Raw genomic sequence first — 27937 nt, 5'->3', positions numbered from 1 at the left:
TCACAATCAAAAATTGTGTAACAGCCCCTTTATGGCAAGACACAATAACAAGGAAATCAGCTATCTGGTTACTAGTACCTTGATAGTGAGGCAAAAAGGACGCCTGCAAGACAGAAATTGAAGGTCTAAAATAATGCTCTTGGAGCGCCCTGTTCAATCGTTGAGCGTGTAACGCGTTCAAACAGTACCCTACCAACTCTCAGTTTCGGTTCTCAGATTGTCCTGATCTTACGCTCGCGTCATTGCTAATTGTTGTCAACCGCTTTCATTAATAGATGTAACTTCATTTTGTATTCTTGGTGATTCATTTTCCTTATATCTCCAGATATCTTTGAACGTTCCCCCAGTACACAACGTACCACCACATATTAGCATCTCATTAAAGGATTTACTCCTACGACAATTCCAGCCGTTTAGTCGAGTTGCACATTGCAAACCACAGGATGGAAGAAACTGAACATGTTGCCCGGCGGCTTGACCGCATGCTAAAAAACAAAAAAATAGTATGCTTTGGTCCAGCTTACGTAATGTATTTTCTCAGGATGATGAGTCTGCGCTGAAATACCTTAGGAGATTGCGAAGCATCGAGATGACTCTGGAAATCTTAACGAAAACCGGTGTAGGTATAATTATCAACAAGATAAGAAAGGAGTCAGAAGATCCGGAGGTTGCTACATTGGGGAAAAACATGATAAAGCAGTGGAAAAAGCTGGTCCCAGGTAGGTGAATTTTGTGCCGAAACTCTTGAACATATCTCTTGGCTTCTGGGTTTCGTATTAATGAAATGTCTTGGGACGATAATCTACCGTTTACTGTCTTGAATTTTGACTCAAAATCTATTCGTTACTATGACCTTTATTCTAATTCCTTGTCCCAACCTATAATCCTAACTTCTAGTCTCGTTTCCTCACACTGATATACAAACATGTTTCGACCACAGCACGTGGTCTAGGTCTCTCAAGGACGCTAGTATTTCTCAAAGGTCGTCCGTAAATTTTATCGCCGTAAAAGTGGTATCATCAGTAGTAGCAGTAGTTGCGGTCAAAGTTTAATGATCACTCGTCCCAGACTGTTGGTTGAAGCTATCGTACGGACCTAAACCGGGTGATTTACACTTAACATGACAGTCGAGCTTCATGGACTGTCACATCCTAATCTGGCCACACTTTTGATTCATGCCCACTCCTACACTCCTACAAACCTGTTGGCATAAGCGGTAGTTGGACATACGTACTGCACATCCCGACCACCCTGATTGATGAAAATCAGCCACTTCATCAAGTGATTTTCCAGTTATCTAGTCCTTATAATGCAACTGTTGTACACTCAAACCAGTGAGGCGACACCTTTCTTTTCTTATGATAGAGTAAGGCGTACACGCAGTCAGTCAGCTACAACTTAGGACCAAGCACATATATGCATCGATCCAAGTTGCCAGACCTCATTAGCACAAGATGAACACCTAATTCATAGTAGTTACTTCAGTGGTAGTAATATATAATAGAAAGATTGTGCATAAGGATATAATACACGAAGAAAGGGTTAGTTCGTAGAAAGAAAGGTATGAGCCAATTTTAATCTCACGGTTTAAAAGAAGACAGTGTATACACTTACTCCATCGTGACCGATTCTAAGCCGTCACACAGTCTCCAACTACTAGTTACTATAGTCGCGCGGATCCCAACCAAGTAGTCTGAATCTACCAACATGGCTCAGACCAGATGTTAGTAACTTTATGGACTGATGCCACGTTTCGGTTTGGCCGCCCCTAACTTTCTTCCAACCATCCCGAACACTCGTCAGCATTGCACGTCGTGGTAGTCGGTGTTCAGGCATACGTAACACGTGGTCCAACTATCTCAGTCGATGAAGATTTACAATCTCATCAACTGATTTACCATCACTCCCTAATACTCTGCGTCTAACCTCACTATTACTTACCCGGTGATCCCAGAAAATGCCAGCAATATTTCTAAGACATCTGTGATCAACTACTAGTAACTTACGACTATCCACTACTCTTCATGACCACGTTTCGCAGCCGTAAAGTAGAACAGAACGAACTGTCACGCAGTATACTCATCCTTTAGTTGATAAATGAATATCTCCCCTTCGCCATAGACGACGTAAGGTGGAAAAAGCCAAACGAGCTTTTTGAATCCGTGCAGAGATTTTGTCAGACACCAACCCATTATGGCCGATCAGACTCTCAAGATAAGTGAAGTTATCAACGCGTTCTACTACTTCGCTTCTCATTCTTAGTTCAATTGTTCACACAGACCGGTCCTGAAGCAACAACTTGCATTTGAGGGGGAGTAGCGCATCCCAACACATACTGGCATCGTTGCTGTGTGCTACCTAGAGACTCTGCATTTGATCAGCGTCTTCACTAAACAGGACTATATCATCTGAGTATCCTAAGTCGATAAATGGACCATCCCTAAAATTCAGACAAAGAGAGCGTTATTTCCAGCAGTAGGTCTATGATGAAGTTGAACAAAAATGGGGATAGTAGATAGCCTTGCCGGACACCACTTGAGGTTGCAAAATCAGATGACAAGTCACCGTAAGCTCGGACTCGACTGGTGGTGTTCAAGTAAAGAGTCTTCACAGGGTCTATATACTTCTGAGGTACGCCTCTCACTGCCACAGAATCTCGCTGTCTGCAGAGTCAAATGCTGCTTTTAAGTCAAGGAAGACCACCATCGTTGGACGCCGATAAGCGTGCCCGTGTTCTAGAACCTGACGGATGACGAATATGTGATTGATGTTGCCACGACCAGGTCTGAAGTTAGCCTGACTTTTTCGTGTTTGCAGTTCACGAGTCTTTGTTAGGTGCCCGATAATTATTGGGGCTAGTATTTTAAATGCTATGTTAGTCAAACTAATCCCTCTATGGTTATCGCAGGATGATTTTAACCCTTACTTATATATTAGGACAATAAATGATTGAGATCACTCAAATGGGATTACGTTTAACTCCCAGATTTTAGCTAAAATATTAGTCAACCTAACCGCTAAGGTTAGACCACCATCCTTAAAGACGTTTGGAGCCAATCCATCTGGACCAGCTGCCCTTCCTCGTTTCAGATTAGCTATAGCTTTCGGAAAGTCAACTAGAGTCGAGGGACCTATTACCATTCATGCTGCTTGGGAATGGTATGTAGTTGTAGAGTAGCTGTAGGCCAGCTGAACTGCTCTTTACAGTGTTCCGCCCACCGTTCTCAACGTCTGGGCTGAGGGCACATAAGAGTGCCGTTTTTTCCGAGATACTCTCACGCTTGACTTCTTAATTGCAGTTTTTTTATTAGTCTGAAAAGCTGTCTGGTGTTACCTACAGCCGCTGCTGTTTCCATTTCTTCTGCTTTCGTTGCCCACCACTGCTCACAGTCGTTCCTTAGACTTTTGGTTAACCTAGATCTGATTTGTTTTCGTTCTCCATCGTATTCAGAGCCTGATGGGATGAGTTTATGAGGATCCGTCAGTGCAATAGACTTAATAGAAATCCACTGGTTTTTCGTAACCCCTTTGGTTTAAATCACTATTAGATGTCCTTGTTGTTCTCACAGCTGTTCGTATCTTTTTCCAAGTAACATCTGGGTCATCCTCGTTTTCAGAACTACCTAAGTGTGACCTCAGTTGTTCCTGGAATCTACTTTTGGCTTTCTCATCACTGAGTTCAAATTGATTTGGTCTTCTTAATGTGATTTTTCTGCGTCCAGCGAGGCGCGAGCAAATGCGTGCTTGTATTAGAGCATGATCGGAGTTCAAACAGGTATCCCAAAACGTGCGACAGACTTCTATAAAGCTTCTCCAACAGTGACTGATGGCAATATGGTCTATTTGAGTCCATCGTTGGTTTGGTGCAAGGGTTCGCCGTGTTGAACGATGTCTCTCCTTATGCTTAAAATTAGTGTTTGCTAAAAATAAACGATTGTCTGAGCACAGTTGCAGCAGACGATCACCATTATCTGTTCGCTGAGCCGGAGTAATGAAATACCTACCTAAATGTCTTTCTATTTGGTTTAAGTTACCTACTTAGGCATTAAAGTCACCTACTATGAGTACTATATATGAGTGTTTAGCTTTATGAAGGTGTTCAGAGAGCTTTCTGTAAAAGTTATCTTTCACTTCACTCAAGCTGCAGTTAGTGGGAGCGTAGTCAGAAATGACGAAAAGGCAACGACGTGTCCCTGTCTTTCCGAGTTCTTACGGAGCCGTTCAGCCGAACAGCACATAGGCGACTGTTAACAGGGATCCATTCTAATAGTGCTTAGTGCTATACCTACACCCACCAGTTCACGAGAACTACCCATCAGGTTGCCAGACACACGGAGGGTGTATCTCGTCGGTTCTCCGTTTTAGCGAGGTGAGGTCAAGTGAATGAACACACTAGAATCCTGTATGCGTGTTTTGAAGACACAGCATACATCAATGGTACGACATTCTATGGTTTTAGCCAGGGAGGCCTGTTGGTCGATTTGAAATAGAGTGAGTACGTTGAAGTCTCCAATCTGTAGTTTTGAGCGAGGTTTCAGCAGACTTGGGACAGTGTTTCGCGCGCTAAAATCGTTGGCCATGATGACACTTGAGGAGGAAGTTTAGAGTTGGAAGTCGACGTAGGAGGAATAATAGGGATTGTATAGCGAGATTGATTTTGAATACGAAGGTCTTGAGTACTGTTAGAGGTATGTGGGCGGTTATCACTTCCCGGTTGCCCACACTGTAGAAGAGATGTTCTGGGGGGACCTGAAAGTGAAATTCGGTTAGTGGTGGTCTTAGTGACCTGAGAGCGTGACCGCAGTACCCAAGGGAAAACTGCTTGAGGTTGTTCACACAAGACCATTTTGTGAGTAATTTTCGTGTTAGCTCCGTACTTGTTGAGACCTTACTGCTGGAGACGGAAATCCGTGGGATAAGGCGGTGTGCATGTTTAGGGTCGATCTATTCTAACCCCACCCTTCGTTGTGGGAAGGCAACATCTCTGTCATGCGAGTTGTCTGAAGGAGACACCTTACTGCTGCCACACCTCGGTAGTACGACTTCGCCCTCGGACCTTTGGTTTACTGCTTTTGGTCTTACCGCTTTTCAACCGACTTACCTGGCATGGTAGGACCTCAAGGGACAATTGTTCCAGCCAGTAAAGCTCGATTGGTTCATGAAGATAGACAAGCCCGACCACCGCGTCAAGGTAGCAGCAACGGTCGAGTTTTGATAGATTGGAAAACTAAAGATGGGTAGAATAAGGCATGAAGTCCATTCAGTCTTTCACTATCGTTTTTCTTGTGAATGTGAAACATTGCATCTAAGAATCGAAAGCACGCAGTGGTTGATAGCATTTGGACATAGCTGTCTGGAAGGGATTATTGGTGTACATTCAGACTTTTTGGCTAAGCAGTAAATCTTGGAATGCTACGTAAGTAGTTGACTGCCTCATATTACCAACTTTCAACTACTGAAGTAGCTGGGATAGTAAAGGCTTCAATGTAAAGTGAGATCGGAAGGTAAACAAAGATGGTTCAATGTTTTTATTTATAATTACTTCAACATATCGTATTAAGATATTAATAATAGTAGTAAAATCAAGCTATTTGATTTTGTTGTTCCGAATCTGCATATCTTTAAAGTATGTTATGCTTGTGTCAGGTTCACCTCTTAAAAGAGATCTTGTTTCTGTTCCCCAGGTAAAGCAATTGTTAACCTTGATGGCATATTATTTTCCAGCCAAGTGCTTAATATAATCATAGTGCTAAATCAGGGAACTATACAAACTATTAGTCGTTACTGATATTTTTGAGAGGTTACTAACGATTCCTTTTTATATTTTGTTATATTTTAGACAAAAGTGAAGCTCCTGCTTCTTGCACTAATAGTGTTGGCAATAACAATAATGACAATGGCAACAATAATGACAACAAACATTCACCTGAGTCAAATAACTACAATGTCTGTGACGATGGAGGACCACAAGAAGCCAAACGGTCTCGGCCAAGTGAAAATAAGGAATCTACAGAACTGTCGGGAAATGCAAGTCGTGGCTTTTTTCCTGTCCACACTTTGACTACAACAGATCAAGTACGTTTAAAAGCCCGAGAGATGCTTCAATCAGCACTAGAAAGTGGCAGTAAGTGACAGTAGCAGACCTACACTGATTTCATTTCTTAGATATTCCTAGCGGTGCTTATGAAAGTGAGTTCCTAGCAATACGAATAGAAAGCTCCATATATGATCTTTTCAACAATACTGATCCCAAGTACAAACAACGAGTACGTACTAGAGTTATGAATCTACGCGATTCTAATAATCCCAATTTGCGACTTAATGTCCTAATGGGACACGTGAGTCCGGACAAACTAGCATCGATGACATCAGAAGTAAGTTTTCATTATTTTGTTGAAAATCCATGTATATTTTTTCTCAGTAATCTACCATTTTGAAACTACCTTTACAGATCAGCTGATATCTTACCGAACTTGATTCTGTCATCGATTAATACTCCTATTTTAATAGTAGTGTGAATTAATCAGTTTATAACGTCTGGCTTTGCTCACATTAAGCGTGAGTTGTCCTAAACTCTTTCATTTGTATAGTTTCCTCAATCTATTCACAGAGTGTTTGAACTTGAGTGACCCACCTAACTCATTTAGCTGACCGATCTTTTATACAAATAGTTCAGTGATTAGTAATTTGGAAGCAGTAGCATCGTAGAGCTTGATATGTATGTAGATCAGTTCAAGTTACCATACCTCATTAGCACAGAGATGACATTGTCAGACCAAATCCAAGAGTGTCAGAGGTAGTGACAGTACCAGTGGTAATGGAAAGGATTAAACATCGAAGATAAGATTCAAGAAAATATAAGTTAGTGGAATAAAAACAAAATTATATGGAATTCAAAGATAATCTTAGGTGCTATTGGAGGTATGAGGACGATTGTTACTTCGCGGCTACCCACACCATGTAACAATGTTTTGCTGACTTACTAGCGAATAACCACTTGGTCTCTGTCAAAAAGTTCATCGAAATGTCGGAAAACCATCCGTTTTCTGTATCATTTATTTAGTAACCTCAATTTTTATTATCCTAATTATTTGAATGCTTATCAACCCACTTTGCAAGTTTGAAGCCTACTTTGCTTGAGTGTTGGTAATTGTCTTCTAATCAACATGTACTTAGCTAGTTAGTTGCCTATTTAAAGTTTGTTGGTTAGCGTTATATCAACGATATCTCACTCAATATCAATCTATTCAATATTCGTCATAGAAGTACCAATTTAAAAAGCATTGTATGATTTTGGTCAATTTTGGGATTCTTCGGATAGCTATGGAAGCAAACTTGCTACATTTTTGATCTATCTGTATTCAGTTGTAAGACGTGGTTTCTCGTATGTAAATCAAACTTAAACCTTTTACAACCATGCCAACACTACCACAGTATTAGTGTTATCTAAGACTACCACTGACCATTATGAGTTGCACTTTAAAGGGTTGATCGGATCAATCAAATAACCATCTAGGTACACTTAAAAGTAGGTTATTACGTACTGTCACTTCACTGGAGGCGTTTTTACAGTTTCCAACATACGTAACATACTCTTCCGGGGCAACATCCAGCGGTTGTAATGGAAGAGGTTGTACAAGTTTCTTGTGCACATATATTTCTTGTTTTTCCAAATATGTAGCAAATGCCTCGGCAACGCTAAGAAAACAGAAGCTCACTGTCCTTGACAGTTTTCTACTCACTTTATAAATGACTGGATACTGAGTCCTCTTTGGTGAGACGACTTACTTCCACATGGTGTTTGATTAAAGAGCTTCCTATTGAGTCATTGTCGCCTCTTTTTAGCCAAGCTGGTTAATGTTCTTGAAGTCTTTTGGATGAAGTACACATCGAACGACATATATACCTGGCTCCACAGGAATATGTTATTTGATGAACTCACATGGGATTGGTCAAATGAGTTAATTCATCTTTGAGGTTATTACTAAACATTGGCCGACTGGAGGACACTTATTGCAAGGTTGCTGCGAAGAACAATCTATTGAAAGTCAGCAATTATGCTCTTCAGGATATCTTTATTTATTTTGCCTCACTATTATTGCCATTGTTATTATTTTGAAAAATATGTATAGATTTGTGATTATACAGCTTTGAAAATGAATTCGCCGAAGAGACCTCTTCGCCAAACCAATCTTCCTTAGTTAATATGACAAGCTATTAGGTTAGACTAAATGAATACCTATGATTTCCAAATACGTTATGTAATTCCTTTTCAAAATAATCCAGTAATTCATTATCCGAATATTATAGTGCACCCAGTTTATCATTCATTCACAAGTATTTGAGGTCATAAAAATATTTGCATGCATAAATCCTCTACAAATTATTAAAGTGGCACAATTTTTCAAGTCCGTTTTTTAGAAGTATTGCTCTTGTTATCGAATGGTTTAACGTTTTAGTGACATATAAGGTTGATCGATTGAAGTGAACTAATACGTTGTGACCAATTAATTGACAACTAATCACGAGATACAACCTCCTGACTTGTTACAACAGCCTAATTATCCGTGCTATCTCTACTGAGTCAGTTGGTGGTCATCAGTATTCAGTCTATTCGGGTTTCTTTGTAATGCTCATTATTGATCATACAACTAATTATTTTCAGGACCATGTATACACAAAATCCACTTTAGTTTCCCGAATCTATTCATTAAAAGCATATAATGATACCATATGTGAAAGTTAGATCTGTGTTGTTTACGAAAGCTGCATGCACCAATTCAGAATGATTAAAGGAATAGCAACAGAAGTACTAGTATTAGTCACTTAAATACAATAGGACCTTGTGCTGTTTCCTAACGGGGCTTGCTTCAATAATGTTTTTGATTGACTGTTACAGACCATCTATCGATCAACATGTTATCCACTATTCTTAACCGGAATATGACTAAAGCTAATTCGAACCCCCCCCCCATGTTACAATTTAATTTTAGTAGGATACGTAACTATTTTCTTAAGTTCCTTATTTATTGATTTGATTGTGTAGGAGATGGCTAGTAAAGAAATGAAAGAACTTCGTGAGAAATATACTAAAGAAACTATAGAAGACCATCAAATGGCTGTAACTGGTGGAACGGAAACTGATTTATTACGATGTGGAAAGTGTAAGCAGACCAAGTGTACATATAACCAGGTTAGTTGCCTTTAATTATCCTCAAATAAAATCTGGAAATAAAAGTCATCATTGATGACGGTAGGTGATGATCTTACTGTATCACAAATTAACTGAAATTGTAAGTGCAAACCATTAGGTCCAAAGTGAGTGACTTATAAGTTGCAAACTTGCTGCGTGGCCCTAAATTTCTGGACTCAAGCTCCTTCGGAGTTATGAATGTGCATTGCTAAGAAATTTCAGAACAGGTAGATAGTGCCTTTTTCTTCTATCGCTGATGTCCTCCAGTAATAAAGCTATATTCACGTTAAACTAAGTAACATATCTTACTCGACTGAATACGAGATTATATAAAAGTATTTGTTTTTGATCACAACTCATATTCTATAATTACTTGTTGCATTAGAGAAAATCTGTTCACGTAACTGTTGTACGCTGACTAACAGTTACATGCGTTTTGCAGTAATGCAATCTTGTTAATGTTTAGCTTTAGTTCATTTCTGATTTAGTGCTATTTCTGTCCATAATTCGTTATGCATGAATTCTATATTCTCAATTATCTTGTATATTTTGTCATTCGTTTTTGTCTATATCAGGTTATTATATGAAATGTTTCCAAATAAAACATATTCATTTCCACTAAACATTTTTATGTGAATGCTTTTCCATGTTCTGTTATTTCAATCTAAAAAGTGATAATAAATGCGAGTCGATCGGTAGTCAGCACATTTTGTGATATGAAAACTTCAGTAAATATGTATCTGCTTTTCATAGGCACTGGTATATTTCGCTTATGCTATCCTTTGCTCCCTACCTATTTATGCACCTCACATTTTAATTAAAAGTTACAACATGCAGTGTCATTTTATTTACTTGATACGGTAGGATTCAGTCATTTTTGTCTTCTTTCAACTTGTGTTGTATTCTTTTAGAAACATATACTTCTTCTTTCCATAGGTCCAAACTCGTAGTGCAGATGAACCAATGACCACTTTTGTCTATTGTAACAATTGCGGCCACCGTTGGAAAGTAAGTCCCACTTAATTGCTTTGTTATAATTTCACATGTCTGGACCTTACTTTAGGGGGCTTATTTATATTAATCGCAATAAATCTCCCTAGTTATCTCGTGCGCTCTCAGTGAATACTCTTTTACTTGAAGCAACTCTAATATACTTTTGTTGCTTAGTAAAAGCTTTTCCAAATGAAGATATACTAAATGAAATCTTGAATTGTAACAAGTCTCGAACTATACATTTTCACAACTGGGGTGTTGTTATAACGTTCTCTATCATACTTATTTTAAAGCTGTTGAGCTTAAACCCTAACTAGTGATGTTATTGGATTGTGGCGCTGCTACATGGCCAGGAATAGTCCTGCACTGTTGATTGTAAAGTGAATTAACAAATTGACCTAATTTTCTATAGTGGTTACGGTCTATTTCACACTTACCAGCTCATTAGCATGTAGGTAGCTTGTTGGAGATTCAATCGATTACTGTTGACATTGATTCCAAATCTTTTCGCAAAGCCATGCCAAAATAGAATTTCCGTAATAAGCTTAAAATCTATGGTTAAACTACTTCTATGTTTTTAAATGCCATTCGCTAAAAAAGCATTTTTGGCGGGTTCTTCCAGAGTCCCAACTTGTGCTTATTTCTTATTCTTATCAATTTTGAACGTTGAATGTATCAGATGTAAACAAATAGTTTCTCATTGGAGACAATTCAATATAGTTGACAGGAACTAGTTTCGTGATGTAATGAAGTTGGAAGTAAAAGTGGATGACAATGTGAATATCATATAATACCACAAAAACTAAAGCAATTGAATAACTTATTTTTTGCATAGTAAGATTGAGTTGTATTAACTCCTCAGTCTGTTTTTGTATATTATGTCGTGATTTAAAAAAAATAGCTATGTTACTGTTCAGGTTCCTGGATCCAAACAGTTGTTTTTCCGAGGGAGCTGACTATCTTCAAGCTTGTTGTGTAAAAGCTCAATCCATAAAGCAATTAAACAACGTTGGGGAATGCATTTCCATAGTATCCGATGACTAGGTGAACGTAGATTATTACTCTATTTCCAATCAAAAGTCAAAATGATGCTTATATGTTCACGAGTAATAAGGAGTTTAACGCAAAACAGAAATCTGTTGTCATTAAGTTGGTGTTCATTAGCATGCGCACTCATGAGCTGATTTATTTACAACCCAACATTAATTGATCATCTAATCATTTTTTCAAGTAAGTTGTCTGTCTTTTTTTCTTGTAATTATAACATTGTTTACAACAAGCATTTGAAAATTTGTTTTTCTAACAGTTTTGCTGACAGCTCGGAAAAATCATTGTCCAACCACACTTATCCACTAATCTTCTGCTGCGATACTTAATTAAATTGTTTCAATGTGAACACTAATACTAAAGAAGAAACTAGAGAAGAAATATCCATCTTCGTTTTTGACTTTGTTCATTCTCGAAAATCTGTTTTTTAGGAAGAAATAGACTCATAGTTGGACAAAAAGATGAATTATTTTTTTTCTTGCGACTTGTTGTCTTACATTGTCTGTCCAAATATATCTGACACTTGTGTGTAAATATTTTGCGTGTATATGTTGGTGTTTGCGAATCGCTCTACATGAAAATGTCAGTTTTATTACATAAAATCTTTATAATATACTTTGGTAAAAATGTATAGGGAAACAGTTTTCCGCTGAGATTGTCGACCTGTAAAGTTGCTACTATACTCCTAGTGTATATTTTACCGCTTTATGTAACACACAATAATTGTTATTCTATTTTTAAGTCCTCATTGTATTAAAAAAACCATGATTTATTCATATATATTGTTTCTGTAATTTTGCTTTAAGACTTCATAATTAAAGTAATCTTCATTAATTCGTCTACAATATTGCCCTTCCTATAGCAGCCTTAAATTGTACACAAATAAAGTAGTATTACTTGTTTTAATCCGTATTTCAGAGTGATATGGTAAGTTATGGCTAATCAAAGCTTTGCCAACATTGTATCAGTTTTATTTGTTAGAGTATTGTCTAGACGATTCTTTCATCCATCCAGTCATTCGAACGCTATGTAGAACCTGGCATACATGTGCATCGGCTCAAGCTTCCACACCATATCAACGTAGGGAGATGCCAGATTGTAAACTTAATAGCAATATCCGTTGTGGTAGGAAAGATTCGGCATAAACAATATGATTATAGGAGACATGAATTTGTGAGATAAAAAAGTACAAGGGGATTTCAAAACTCGAGATCTGAGATCAGACAAAGATCCTTGTTTAACAAACACAAGTCAACTGGAGAGTGAGATGACCAACTCATTTACCCTTAACAAATCAAAATCATGTCACCTATATCTTACGATTATTGGTTTGTGAAATCATTTTAAACTCGAGTTTTTTATCGTAATGGAGCATTTATCTTTTGTTCAAATCAACTTTGTTTGACCAGCTATATGTATTAGATCTACCACTAACTGATTCATTCGACAAAAAGTTTATATAACTTTTCATGAGTATAGAGATCTACAGTGTTTATTAATTTAAACAACTATCAGTGAAATAGTTATGTTGCCCTCGTAAACACTGCAGTTTGTTTGCTAGATACGAAGCTGAATTGAGAGATTGAATTCATACATAAATTATTCGTTATTTACTGGAAAAACAGGATTTAGAAACTAATAAGTTAATTAAACTGCGAAAATATGTTACTACTGATTATAATCCTACTACAGATTTTAGACTTAGAGTACTAGGTAAAGATGGTAAGTCGGTTGGTGAAGTAGAGAATATCCATCGACTGTAGTGATTGGGATACGTATTATGTTTACCAAAACACAGTGGAAGCGTGTTGTTTGATGGTGTAAGATTTCGTTGGAAGAAAGCTAGGGATGGCCAAACCAAAACGTGTTTTGAGTTAAACTGAGGTAGGTGGATGAAGTTACGAAGCTATAACTTAAGGGTTGGAAGTTGAGTGCTTTAGCCTCTTAGTCACAATGGCTTGAAAATTCAGGTAGAAAACAATATTAAAGACAAATTCTGGTCATCCATATTGTCGGGTAATCTGAATCTCTAGTTTCGCAAAATGTACTGTTAGCATCCTGAATATGTAGAAAATGCAGGATAGGGTGTATCAAGTGCGAAAATATAGAATTATTAAAGTTTATTCTTAAACAAAATGCACACTTTGTCCTCAAGTACCTACAGAGAATTACTAAAGTGTAAAAAACAAGTTTTCCTCATTATAACATATACCGAACACTTAGAAACCCAATGAAGTGTATCATAAGCTTACTACGTTATTTTGTGATTTTTTTTAAATGACAGCTGTCCAAACATCGTTTTATCTACTGTTAATCAACTTTTGAAGAGTGGCTGCGATAAAATCTGATAAGCTTTCAGTTTACATTAAATATTACATTCACATCTGACAATTTTACTCCCATTTGTTGAAGGATTAGTATTTTAATTAAAAAATCCCTCTTACGAGTTTCTGGTTGGTAATCAATTTCATGTTATTGAATCATTAAAGTTAGTGGAAGCATAACTATTAAATCTACAATATTGTTATTCATTTACGTGAGTTGTCAATTTTAGTGTATTATATTGAAAGTTAAGCATTCTACCAATTAGTTGAAAACAAATTATAAAAATCTATCTAACTATTATACTGAGTAAAACACTGTATTGACCCCCTGCTAATGAATACAAACCACTACCAATACTTTTCTTACAAAAAATTAAAGTTTAAACCTTTAATGACCAATATACTCCATTTATAGTTTTATTGTCAGTTCAGTCTTCTCATTTATACATAACATTAGGGCGAATAGTTACACAAAGAAATAATTCACTTTAAATGATCAGCTTGTAACGTACACAGTTCTTAGTCCGGATCGAATTCTGTCGATTAAATTTGTCTAGTGGCCATTAAAGACTATATGTAATTGGTTGCTATTTCATACTAATATATCAATATGCTGCGTTTGAAGAGATTACGAGATCACTTAAAATCAGCAACACAACGACAAGACAAGCTTAACATTCCCGTTGCGTCCCAGCCCCGCTAATTAAAGGGGGAAAGACGTGGTACAGATGAAGGAGAGGTACATTCCACAAGTAGCCAGAAGTACTAACAACCGAACATACATCTCAAGCGTATATATGCAGCATAAAAATGTTCATCTGATACAAAATATTCAAAGGGAACGGATGAATGACATTTAGCGTCCTTTCAAGTAGGAAATACCATCTGAAGGTGAAAATAGTCGCGAAAACTAGGGATTCAAACTTCCAAAATAAAGTTACAAAAATAGGACGTTTACGAAGTGATTTCTTGTAACCGAGCATCCCCAACACAACAGGCGTTACAATCTTTATTCAGGCTAGTCGTGTCTTTGACTTCGACAGCGAGTAATATTGATTCATATCTCTAGGGAAGGGGCTCCAGCTTACCAAGGATTGAAACACTGCTTTGCTAATAAATAGGAACTATCACCAACCCCTTTCTAGGAGCTTTAATACTAGCTGTACCCGATCACAAACCTTTGTTTGTGATAATTGACAAAGATTTTTAGTAGTAACCGGTTAGTGTTAGATTTTATTAGTACAGAATAATGTACACTTAATTGGGTGAATTTCACAGGAAAAACAGCTTTCAAACTAAATAAAAATGTAATCTTCATGGTGCAACGTTTGGAAAGTTTTCGTATATTCTGTACATAACTACGTACAACTCATACCAGTTATGTTTTATTTTTTAGAGAAACAACTATTTTTATCAGTTTCCATTAAGGAAATAGTAGTAAACGGACATTAGTAGGATTCAGATTACATAATGGTAATTGAGCCTGTCATAATGGCGGAATTGGAAACATTTTTCAATCATTCTGGTAACTAATAATTAATTGGTGGGATACGAACAACTTACTAAATAAATCTGATAAATTTACTGCAGTAACGCAGAATTCGTCACGTCTATCAAGGATTCTTTATGGTAAACCTCATTAAATATTATTCATGGTTTTGTATTGTATTTGATTGACTAGCGATTAGTTGATACTTAAAAAATACCACAAACACAACATAGTACTTGTAAGTAGCAAACAAACTAATATTACAATTCCTTCCTTCTCTGTGGTAATTTACTCCCGACTATTCCGCAATAAATTTTCAAGTTCTGACTTATTAAATTGATAACATTAATAAATGTCGCTAATTGTATTCTGGAAGCGTGATTTTCAAAAATGTTGAATAAAATGGAAAGTTAATCGCAGTAGGAACGTTTACATATAATGGATGAAACGTGACGGTTAATTGTAAATATACATTGATAAAATGTTTCTGTCTGATATTTAATAGATTCCATCCAATTAGAGGTAACTCAGTAGAAATTCTCATGAATAACCTGAACATAAAATGAAGTGTTATTTAATATCTTGTTAGAAATCAAAGTGTAATATCAAGTTTTAAAATCTAACATTAGCGTTTTGCGTTATCCCTAAGAAATATATCATGAAATGTTTTTTAATGTGTATTGATCACTAGAAGCTGGTAATTATATCTCAGACTACCTTCATTACTCCATAAAATCTTACGGTAATTATTCGTTAAACGATGTTTCATACCTAGAATTTCAACCAGAAATGTGTTTAAAACACGTTCCAAACTCATTTAGACTTAAAGTAATTTGGGGAAACAATTATTTATACCTGTTACTCTTTGTGGAGGAGCATGGGCCTCTCACCAACATTCTCTATCCTGGGCAATCCTTTCCCGTTTCTATTCATTCTTTTGATGCCTGCTTTTGATTCTCGACTCAGTGTGTTCTGTGGTCTTTTCCGTTTCCCTTGAGGATTCCAGGTAAGCGCTTGCCTAATGATGCAGTTTGGTGATTTGCTCAATGTATGTCCTGTCTACTTCTAAAATCTTTTCCCAATTTTCTCTCCAACTGGGATCTGGTTTGTTCTCTCACACAGTAGGTTGTTGCTGATGCTATCTGACCAACGGAAATTAAGTATCTTGTGTAGACAATTGTTTATAAATACTTGTACTTTCCTGATGATGGTTGTGGTAGTTCTCCAAGTCTGAGCTTCGTACAGTAGGACTGTCTTAACTTTCGTATCGACGATTCTGACTTTGATATTGGTTGACAGTTGTTTTGAGTTCTATGCGTTCTTGAACAGTAGGAATGCTGTCCTTGCTTTGCCAATCCTTGCCTTCACGTTTGTATCGGATCCTCTTTGTTCATCGATGATGCTACTCAGCTACATGAAAGATCCCACCTCTTCCAGAGCTTTTCCATCAAGTGCGATTGGTTTGTTGTTCTCTGTGTTGTATTTGAGGATGTTGCTTTTTCCTTCGTGTTTGTTGAAACCTACTGATATGGAGGCTTCTTCTGAACAGTTTGTCTTGAACCTCATTTGTTGGTATGTATGGGCTAGAAGCATCAGGTCATCTACGAAGTCTAAGTCGTTTAGTTGCATGCAAGCTGTTGATTGTATTTCGTGCTTCTCCTGAGATATGGAGGCCTTCATATTCCAACCACCAGAAGAAAGAGGAAGGGAGATGGTAAGCATCCTCGCCTGACTCCGGTTGTCACTTGGAATGTGTCTGTCAGCTTTTCTCCATACATAACTTTGCACTGTAATCCGTCGTATGAGTTCCGGATGATTATCGATCAACTGGAAGCTGTCTTTATCAGTCAAACTTTAAACACTTAAGTCAGCTGTTAAAATCTTTGTCTCGTCCCACTGGTTTTTGTGATCAAACAGTATGGTTGTGAACTTATTGTGAAAAGAATAAAGCTTATCCATTTTATTTGGATCAAGTATCCAGCTGAGTGTACTTACAAAAAGACTTAATCAACGATACGAGAAATAAATCAAGTGTTCAGTACGTATTTTTATGAATCGATTATACGACTGAACAATTAGTTCTCATCACGGACTAAATTCAATCGGTTTACAATTATTTATCACCCAAATAGACATAAACAATGTCTTTGAAACTGGAGTAATTCATTCAATTAACCAACCGAACAATTAAATCATTATCCTTCTCTTCGCAATAAGTAATGCTACGTATACTAACTTGGATTGATCTTATTATCTCATTATCAAAAAGGTTTTCACTTTAAATCATTTTCATCATGTTGCTGAGAAAGAATTTTAGTGTTTACCATCTCTTCATTCATATCCATGGATATAAATCACAAAGAAAACACTTTAGTATTATTTTTAGAAAATAAATAATTTAGTGTTGGGACTCCTTGATTGTTCCTCGAAAAGGTTTCCAAAAGCGTAGAAAATGCTAAACATAATTCGACCAATTACCGCTCTTTGAAAACTTACAAGGAAAATCTAAAAAAAAGATTGATAGATCATTTCTCTAAAAACTTCTAGAACTTCAAAATCATACATATTCACAATAATAATCGTTTTCTGAGCATAATCTAACCTCCAAAATAAGACTTTCAGACTTTTCACTGTCTGTTTTTTGTTCATGGCTCAAGTTTAGCATACCTCTTTCTATTTGAAAGCGATTCAGAAATTCCTGCCTGAGTGTTCATGTAAAAGGCCTATCAACAAAATAATACAGACTGTACTTTTAAGAATCTGTCTAGTTTGCTTGTCAATTAAAACCTAAAATCTAACCTCTGAAATAAACCTGAACGTACTATATTCTGTCTATTTAGAACTACGCATGGCGTCGAACATATAATACCTAATAATGCGATTATTAATATCAATCTGGACACTAGTCTAATGACCCGAAATTTCATGTGCACTATTTGGGTTTTACTGAGTTGGAGGTTTCGATAGGCCTAGGTATTGCCTAGTCGGTTCAGTAGTGACCGTAACATAGAGTGACGTAGTTTACAGTCCCATAAATGATATCAGTTCCCTCAAAACGACAGATATTCTATGAAATTAATTTTGAGGAAACCCAGATCAAGGTATTCCTGCCGACTGCTTACAACTATGCAAAGCTTAGTTCTCTTGATAACATTGAATATAGAAAATATAACAATTACTTCTACAGGAAAATCTAAATTTATCATTCTATTTTAAATTTTTTCATCATTTACAAACATTTTTAATTTACAAAGAGTCATATGGTCAGTAAACAGACTTCAAATATATCGAATGTTAGCTTAGAAGTATAGGCTATCTGGAACTTGTAAGAAGCTTTAAAAGTAAAGGAGTATAGCACATTTTAGTCACCAATTTTTATTTTCGTGCCATTCAGTATTTATATTAAAAAAATTCTAAATGTTTTAGGCGAATAGAAACGACCTTTAATAAACGAGTTTCGTTTGAAAATACATTGGATCAAATTAAGTCTTTTCCAAACTTCACATCTAGAAATTATTGATACGATAAGTTATAGACTAAGAGGGACTGTACAACTGTTTCGTTCTAGTATGGGACTGTTCAGAAGTGGTCATCAATGCCCCCCTAGCGATTGCTGGTTTTTGATAGTTGTTGAACTGAGATCAGTCCGTGATGCAAACTATGCAATTCCACAATTTCAGCAAACCGTCTATTGTGATAGAAACTGATAAGCAATGTCATAGTATCCTCCATAGTGCTGAACAAATAGATTATGAGGAATACAGTGAAAAATGACTTTATCACAAGTTGACTGACAGATATTTTAGTAATACATTGTTATAGAGGTTAATTAATTCAATGAAGTAAATGCTGTATAATACAATAACAATACCATATAAATGCTGACTGATCTGTATCATAGGAACTGTGACCTACAAGACTTGGTGTTTTTGTGCAAAAATGTTCTTCATGTGTATACTAATCCAAATGAGTTCATTAATCAAATACCTTAAAGTTATAACAGGATTCATTGTAAAGTAAATTATGCCAATATATTTAAATAAATATTATGCATTTTCTTTCACTCTGTGATGATTTTTAACCACGTTCTAGAGCCGTCGATGAGACTTCATTAACTGTAAAATGTTCTATTAGAAATATTTTAATTAACTTCAGTGTAAGGAACGTTAGCTTTTATTTGACCACACATTTTCCAGACAAATAAACAGGAACCATATATCATAAAATATGAAAGTGTATATCATGTCCTCTGAATTTAATTAAGATTATTGATTAGATAATTATCGTGATTCTGTATCGTCTCAAAATGTTTAAATAAGTTTCACCTGAGTGTAAAAGTTAAATAAAGATTATATGCATTTGACTATTTATGAAACTAATTCTTAAATGAATACTTAGGTGGAAAATTTGCTCATAAGCAAATTTTTAGTATTAAATTTATCGAAAGTTAAAATTCAGATTTGAAAGGGAACCATGTCGATTGTTATGAATAGTATATTTTAGTATATATTAGAAGCTATCAAAGCTAGTTAATGGGTTTTTCAATATACAGCTTATGATTTAGGGAAACCGTTATGACTTTCAAGGTAACTAAATTACCTAACAGATTCACATAGCTCACTGCTTATGATCTAACCAAACAACGACGTAGGCCAGTTTTAAAGAATCATTTTGCCTTTAAATAGACAGCGAATCATCTCTAAAGTTTTTCATTTTTACTTTAAGCGTTCAGATGAGTTGTATTTTGGCTAGCATCTTCTTTAAACAGATCTGTCTCATCTATCTATTGTAAGTCAGTGAGAGTCTCGGGGTAGAAGATCAGTCCATGAAGAGATAAAAGATGGATTGGTTATCTCTCGGATCAATATATTATAAAAATAAACAAAAACAAAGATGAATTTCAAACGGAAACATACATAGTACGCTATAAAATAATGGGCTTATGGTTGGATTTCGAATTCACATGGCAAAAAAGTCTAACCACAATTCAGACCCAAATATTGACAACGGCATAACTCAAACTTTTACTAATACAGATCCAAATAGTACAGCTATAACAAACTAGGATTTTCCTTTTGTTTAATGCTTATTAAAATTAAAATAACATAGAAGCTAAACAAACGGTTATTAGTCCAAAATAAGTAGTAAGTATATTAATAAACTAGGATTCTAATGACACTGATTACAACCTAACCCAAATATGATCACCTTTACAGATATTTCTATAACCGGAAAATATATAAACAAATGGACTAGGCTTTGTCTACTTATGGACAAAGCATTTAATTGGCGTGATATATAGATAATGGGATATCGAAATGTTCATAACCTAATAAACGTATAAACTAGAGACTAAATATAGTACAATTTTTCATTTAATTATATAAAAATAAATCAGAATAATGGAGTTAGTAAGTTATGTTTTAACTTTTAACGTTAGTGTATCTTCATTATCTTGAAAGAATAAATTAGTTATAAAACAATTTCGAACTCTGTAAATTAAAAATGTTACATGACCAGTAAGGATTTATCATTAAGCCGTTGGAAATCATTAAAATATTTACTTGACGTCAGAATAATTCATTCGATTCTCAAAATTAAGAAGTATGTTTCATTTAACTATACATTCGTGTCAAAGTATTTATGTTGTAATATTTTTAGTAATCCCGTTAGATTGACCATTCGTTCTAATTTATTTCTGACTTCTCATGCAAACTAACAAGAACGAAACTCCAAAATAGCTGTGGTCGAGTTTCTTTTTCATTATCTAAACTGGTAAGCGAAAAATAAACATTGAGAGATCAACCAAACTTATACAGCTGTGATAATGTGACAGCCTGAATCGATGCCTGTTCATCCCAGGCCTACGTTTTCCATGTCTCATTGAGTGACTGAGAATTTGAATTCAAATATAAGTACAAATTTAAGTGTATAGAATAATCTCTTATTGTTCATCTCTTCTTAATGTTCTTGTTCTTCAAGCAGTAATTGAAATACTTTATTGTCTTTTCTTTTTTTCAGTACAACTTAACAGGAAATTTATAAATGCTTAAAACCTCTGAATTTAAATGTACACAATAGTCCTGTAACTGATTTTTATGCAGCACAGTAATTTTTCCGTACTATTTGTTCGTTTATGTTTCTTCACCCTTTATTTCGAATCCATCCTTTGTATCTCTGAAAAGCTTCCATCATATCAAAACACACATAAGAACAAAGAAAATTCTTTTCAATAAATTCTCTTCAGGTTCTACAGTTCTATTTTCAAATTAGAAAACCAAAACGTGAGCAGGTTCGAGCCAATTACATCGTTTCAAATTATAGTGTGTGAATTCAAGATTGTTTGTAAAATATCATAAAATTGTTAATGTTGAAACGATTAATATGCACCGGTAACTTGAATAGGTTGATACGTTAAATGAAATTGTATGATTATTAATGAGCATCAAATATAGATGACATAAAGCGAGAGAGATAATAATAATAATAATAATCCAAATCGAATTAAATAATTGGTCAATATTCTTCGTTGAGTTACGGGTTTAAAACTTGATTGAATTGCATTGATTTTAGTTGTAAAATGATATAATTAACCACTGCATACTAAATGTAACTCATAGTCTAACCACTTTCGAATTAAGGAGACTCTGCGATGTGAAATCGGCAAAATACCGGGAACTATAAATGATACTAAGTGATTTTGATGAGTTTATCAGGAACGTTTTTAAATTAAAAAACGATTAAAAAATAGTGTCAGCACCATTCACCAATCAATTTTATTAAGGAGTTAATAGGGAATCCTCAACTTTATCCTAAAACATAATAAAACCAATATAGTATTTATACAGAGCAATTCAGTCAATTGACTAAAAGTTTTACTGTATCATATTGTGAAGCATTCACTGCACAAACTAACAATAATATTCAGTGTGTAGGTAACGTTTATCAATCTGATTTCCTCAAAATTTTCTTGCTTTTTGCTCAAAAGAAAAGTCAAGTGTATTTGTTTGGTCTTTGCTACAACAGAAAATACAGTTTCAATTCTTATCATTTGGTCGTGGTTGTTTCATTTGATTTTCACCACATTACTATAAATCACACCTTTTAAAATAAATCGAAATCAATAAAGGAACCTGAGCATCTTTGATGTAGTATTTCCTATTCTTATTTATTAGATTAAAACTGGCATAAAGGTTAACAATGGTGATAGTTTCTGCATGTTTTTCAGTTTTAGGTGTAAATATAGTGAATAACATCTGTTGAAGTCAGTGCTTTTTTGATGTTTTTCCAGTTGTCCTCCTTAGCAGTTTCTTCTGTGAGTAAATCTTATAAGGCGTGGAACCTGCTGTTGAGAGCTATCTTGAATTCGTTCAGTTTGTGAGCATCTTGAAGGAAGGTTGTATTGAACCTTTGTAATTCTGTTTTTCCAGTAGTCATTTCTTGATAGGGTATGTTGGAATGTGCTTTCGCTCTTCTTAGTAAAGTTTCATATTCAGTCTGTCTTGTGTGCTGCTGGGTTTTTAGTATGTTATATAAAAATTTGATCAGTATAGGATGACTTCTCATCCACTTGATTCTCTAACTTTCCAGTGGCAGTTCCGGGGAACAACTCATCCAATAGTTGATAGTTTGCTGTTTATTTCCCTTTTCTTTTCACAGATTGAACTCTTGAGTCAGTTCAATCTGTGAAAATTTCTAAAAAAATCTCCACAAAACACATCCCTTTTCTTTTTTAAACTTATATCACAAAAATCGTTTCTGATAATATCGTAGATGCTTACCACTCCGTACTTCTTGATGATAATGAATGTGTTTTCCATACAACACATTTTGGGTTTGATCACTGGTTATTTGAAAGCTTATCCCTCGTTCGTATATGTGAATTTCTCTGGGATTAGTTGTTTTAACTGTTGAATTGGATGTCAAGAATTCTTATTCTAGTTGTATTGATTTTAACCTATTGAGAAGGTCTGGTTGATCATCAATAACTACCTTAATACACACTTAACACATGCTCTTGGAAGATGGACTATAATTGAAAGTCGTCATTTTATATTATTGCAACTACATCCTTGGTTCTAGTAGCCCTCGTGGCATAGATGTTAGGCTTTTAGATTTAAATTATCAATGTATCAAATACATTTAAATTTTGGGGTTGCTACATATTGTAACTATTTAATTACGCATCAGGAAACAAATATTCCACCTGTTTTATATTCATTCGAACTGAACAATTATGAATGCTAACTGTATGTACTGAAACAGAAACACTGAGGTTCGTAGTACATTTTCCTTTTTATCTATCCTTTAACAATTCGAGAGACAAATAAACTGAAATTCTTGCATTCAGTATCTGCTGGATGAAAGAATAGTTGTATCAGCTTTGGTAGAAAACCTTAATGACTTCAATATACATAGGAGATACTGATTATGGGAAGGATTTTTAAAATTTACTTTGAATAATTACAATTGAATGTATGTTAAACAGTTATTTGTTGAAACAACGGGCGCTGAGAATCCTTTACTTTATTGTATTTTGAAGTAGACTACATACAATTCAACCTATTGTCTCCGTTTCTTATTGGATATAAATTTCTTTAAATTAATTATAATGATGTAAAAATGTGAAAACTAGTGAGTTATGTAACACAATTGGTTATTATATAACTTAATGAGACAAAACAAAAGAAAACATTTTCAATCAAGGTCTACATTATTTAAAATTAGTCTAACTTTTACATAATTTAAAATTTAGTATAATACAATAAACAAAATAATTAGGTTAATCTCATCATATTCCTTTATTGTTGTAAATTTAACTTTAAAATTTCGCAGAATAATCTTTATCTGGATAGAAAGTTTATGTTTATTCCTTAAGTGCGCATTAGTTTGACCTTGACACGATTCATCAATCAATGGAATAGTAGTGGAATGACCAATCATACAGTTAGTAAACGATGTTGTTATGGTTACAATAGGAGTATATAAAATGTATTCCTCAAAGAGATTTTCAAAAATCATATTAAAATTTACGCGTGACTGTATCCTTCTCATATAATAAATATTAAGTGATTAAATCAGGAATAAGTAACATTATTTGAAAGCTTTCTAATCTGTGAAGAAAATACACATATAATAAAAACCATCAGATTCAAAAATGATTTCAACACCATCGTCTGCAATTAATCCAAATCATGAGGACAAGTTGAAATTATTAAATGCTTGCCGTCAAGGTGATTTAGACTATTTAGGTAAATTTATTGTTGATGGAGGAAATCTCCGAAATGTAATCGATAGTCAAACTGGACAAACTACATTACACTATTGTGTTAAATTTGGAGAAGAGAAAATTGCTAATGAAAAAGATGATAAAAAGCCGAATGGAAATGACATTCAGATATTTCAACGACAATTGAATAGATTAAAATGTACACGAGTCATAATTAAATCAAATCCGGAATTTTTAACTTACTACGATCATAATGGATTTACTCCGATACATTTAGCAGTTATTCATGGTGATATAGATTTTTTAAAAGTATTAAATGAATTTAATAATGTAGATATGAAAATTAAGACAAAAGCAAGATCAATAATGTCATCTTCATCATCAACAAGTCATAGTGATTCAAGTGAAATAAATAATACTGGTCGGACAATTATACATCTATGTGTTATTTACTCACAATTAGATGTTTTAAATTATCTTTTAACTAACAGTAATAATCATAATTCTATAAAAGAAATTGTAAATGAATATGATGATCAAGGTGCCACAGCTTTACATTATTCTGTTCAAGTGAATGCTGAACAAATCGATGAACTGTTTGAATTATTAATCAATATCGGTGGAGCAAATTTAAATGCACCGGATACACATGGTCGTACACCAATTATATGGGCAGCTACAGTTGGTTCTGCGCATGCTGTAGAAGTATTACTTAAATTAGGTGCTAATTTAAGTCATAAAGATTCACATGGTTTGACTGCATTACACTGTGCTGCATCTAGAGGTAATTTACAAACAGTTCAAACTATCTTGAATTGGATAACAATTGCAAACAAAGATGGTGAGAGTAAAATTGCCCTGCTTCGTGATGTAAATGATAATGATGGATGTAGTCCATTGTTTTATTCTGTTGCAACTGGTCATATTCATGTGACTGAATGCTTTATTAAAGCTGGAGCCGATGTTATGCATACAGATTTTAAAGGTCGTACTGTGTGTCATTGTTTAGCTAGATTAAATTCATTGTCCAATGGGATTAAATTTGACAGTCTTATCAAAACTCAATTGACCTGTTTAGTTGAGGCTGGTTTAAATCCATGGCTTGCAAATAAAACTGGTTTAACAGCTTTACATGAAGCATGTTTACTAAGAAATGTATCTTTTATTAAACAGTTAGCTAATTTACCAGGTTTTAATACGGTTGTAAATGCAACGGAATCTCAAGGTCATACCCCATTGCACTTAGTTGTAGCAGCTTCATGGAGTACTGAACCATCTGGTATTAGATTGTGTCATTATCTGTTAGAACATGAAGCCGATGTGAATGCTGTCACTCGTCTACCGAATGATGAATATGTTACCCCATTAAATCTTGCTTACTTAAATGAAACTAATGATGAAACATCGAAAAATTTACTCATTAATCTAATAAAACAATATGGTGGTCGGACATATCAGGAACTATCAAATGAAGGAGAAGTTAGCATTGATAAGTTTCAAAGTAGCGGTAATGATAGTACCAAAATCGATATTCGCACTAATGGTAACCATAATGATGTTAATCAAGAGAAAATGTCAGCATCTGGTGTTTTCAATCCAGAAAATGAATTAAAGCCAATAGGTAAAACAGACATTTCAAGTTCCATGGTTGTTGAAACAATAGTGGGAGAAAAACCACAGATGATTGATTCATCCACTGAACCAATAAGCGAATTTATTGTGTCCCTAACATTGAAGGATTCAAGTGTACAAACATGTCTGGATAGGAGAAGGCGAAAAAAGCTGTCAACACAATCTTTACCCTTATTGTCTTCTGAAGAACCAATGCATGAAACTATTAGCACAGCACATAATCGACATGTAACGGATAAATCCTTGAATGAATCACTTAGCGTCACCTCAACTGAAAGCTCTTCATCCATTACTTTAAAGAATGGAAGTGGAAGAAACAGCTCAAGTAATCATGATAATGGACAAAATACAAATACTTCAATACAGCTCATAGTCCGAGTACCAACTCCATCAGATTTAAAATTACGAAATAATAAGTCTAGTGAAAGTAGGACTATGGGAACTGAAAAGAAAAATGTTCCAATCACTTTGATCTCAACAGTTAAAAATAATATTAATGTACAAAATGACAATTGCCATCACTTTACGTCATCTGGGGTAGATGATAAAACTCCGAAAAATTCTAAACATTTACCATATTCACAAATCTACTTAGAAAAAGAACTACCTTTAGCATTGAAACGATATTTGGAAAAAGAGAATTTTAATTATTCACCTTTAACAGGACGTTCTCGTTTGCCCAAACCAAGTATATCACCCTATCTACAACCAGTTGTACCCGGTCTACCTTTATATGAAGAAAATGTTGCAATGTCTAGAAAGAACAATCACAATAAACGTATTTCCAGAAAACAGGCTCAGTCAGCTGGTGTATATAACAATAATCTATCTTATTCAAATAATCAACAGAACAAATCGATCTCTAAAATGAATACTAAGATAATTCATCGCAAGCGGTTTAGTTCGTCGGCATCCGCATCAAATTCTTCTACTATGGATGTTTCTATTCCTGGAAGTTATCATACAAATAAAATAATACAAAAAAATATAAAATATCCACAAGCGCGTTCACAATCATCAAGAAATTTACATGTACCCTCAAACGACAATCATGAAGTACAACAAAGTGTAGCAGATTATGAGTTTTATCGGTTCCTTAACCAGTTATTAAAACAAAATTGTCCAATAACACAAAGAAAAAAGAAAAGAGCCACAACACCAACAACAAAAACAATGAGTTCTAAGAATAAACAATCAATTGATGCATATGATGATCGACATTCCGCTATGGGAGGTGAACTAACACCTATTAATAATCATAGAAGTGAACCAAATGTAGACACTGAAACACAAGCTTTTAATAGCAAGAAATCAACCAGTAAACAGTTAAACATATAATGAAACACAGTAGACAGTATGATAAAAATTAACACCGACAGTTAACCTTGACAACATAAAATTCCGTCATTTAATCAATAAAGAATAGAACATTAAGTTCGTTACGGAAAAACAATATGTTTCATAACTCAGATATTACATTGCACTCGAACAGATGGATAGATGAATAGATATTGTGTTACACGAATGTTATCATTATATATCTATGTAAAACTACCTTTCTTAATTTCAGCAATTCACTCTTGAATAATGAAATTCCTTGTACCTTTTTTGTTGTTGTTTGGAACTAACTCATATGAATGACGTAAAACATTTCGAAATATTTATATCGATTACTTTTTTTACTTTTCTAAGTGTTTACATTTGGAAGTTGTATACAAAATTCAATTTTAATTGGACCATTATTACTATTATCATTATTTATTGAGAAACTTGGATTGGTATGTTATTTTACTTATGTTATACTATTGAATGTTTATCATTTGAATTTATTACGTCTATTAAGAAGTTATTGTTTGTATTATGGTTCGAGTGATAGTTTTTCCCTGCATAGAACTCGATAATTTTTTTTTCTTCATGTTTATAATCTTATGAATTAGTAGTTGCGTAGTTCAGTAGTAATTGCAACTTAGTTAAGAAGAGTAATATTTTATGAATGAATTTTTCTTTTAAAGAAAAAGTAGTTTGTTAAA

General features: G+C 34.6%; 1 protein-coding gene across 5 annotated transcripts; it reads left to right on the top strand.

The window, feature by feature from the left end:
* The first annotated feature begins 158 nt into the window (after window positions 1–158).
* Window positions 159–27937, top strand: TCEA1_1 (Transcription elongation factor A protein 1). Of its 5 annotated transcripts, XM_051210626.1 has the most exons (9): window positions 159–277; window positions 326–503; window positions 542–719; window positions 5840–6124; window positions 6166–6374; window positions 9047–11416; window positions 13518–13769; window positions 14954–15186; window positions 21068–22214. In XM_051210626.1, the coding sequence occupies exons 2-6, from the start codon at window positions 444–446 to the stop codon at window positions 9206–9208; spliced, it is 894 nt and encodes a 297-aa protein (XP_051070638.1). In that variant the 5' UTR covers window positions 159–277; window positions 326–443; the 3' UTR covers window positions 9209–11416; window positions 13518–13769; window positions 14954–15186; window positions 21068–22214. The 5 variants fall into 5 exon arrangements, with proteins under 5 accessions (XP_051070638.1, XP_051070641.1, XP_051070637.1 ...); XM_051210629.1 differs by lacking the exons at window positions 13518–13769; window positions 14954–15186; window positions 21068–22214 and adding an exon at window positions 11493–12067 and having other exon boundaries at window positions 9047–9193; window positions 10130–10201; XM_051210625.1 differs by lacking the exon at window positions 21068–22214 and adding an exon at window positions 23882–27937 and having other exon boundaries at window positions 5840–11416.

The sequence above is a fragment of the Schistosoma haematobium genome, chromosome ZW (assembly GCF_000699445.3).
Source record: "Schistosoma haematobium chromosome ZW, whole genome shotgun sequence".
Lineage (NCBI taxonomy): Eukaryota > Metazoa > Platyhelminthes > Trematoda > Strigeidida > Schistosomatidae > Schistosoma > Schistosoma haematobium.
This window is presented reverse-complemented; position numbering and strand designations above follow the sequence as displayed.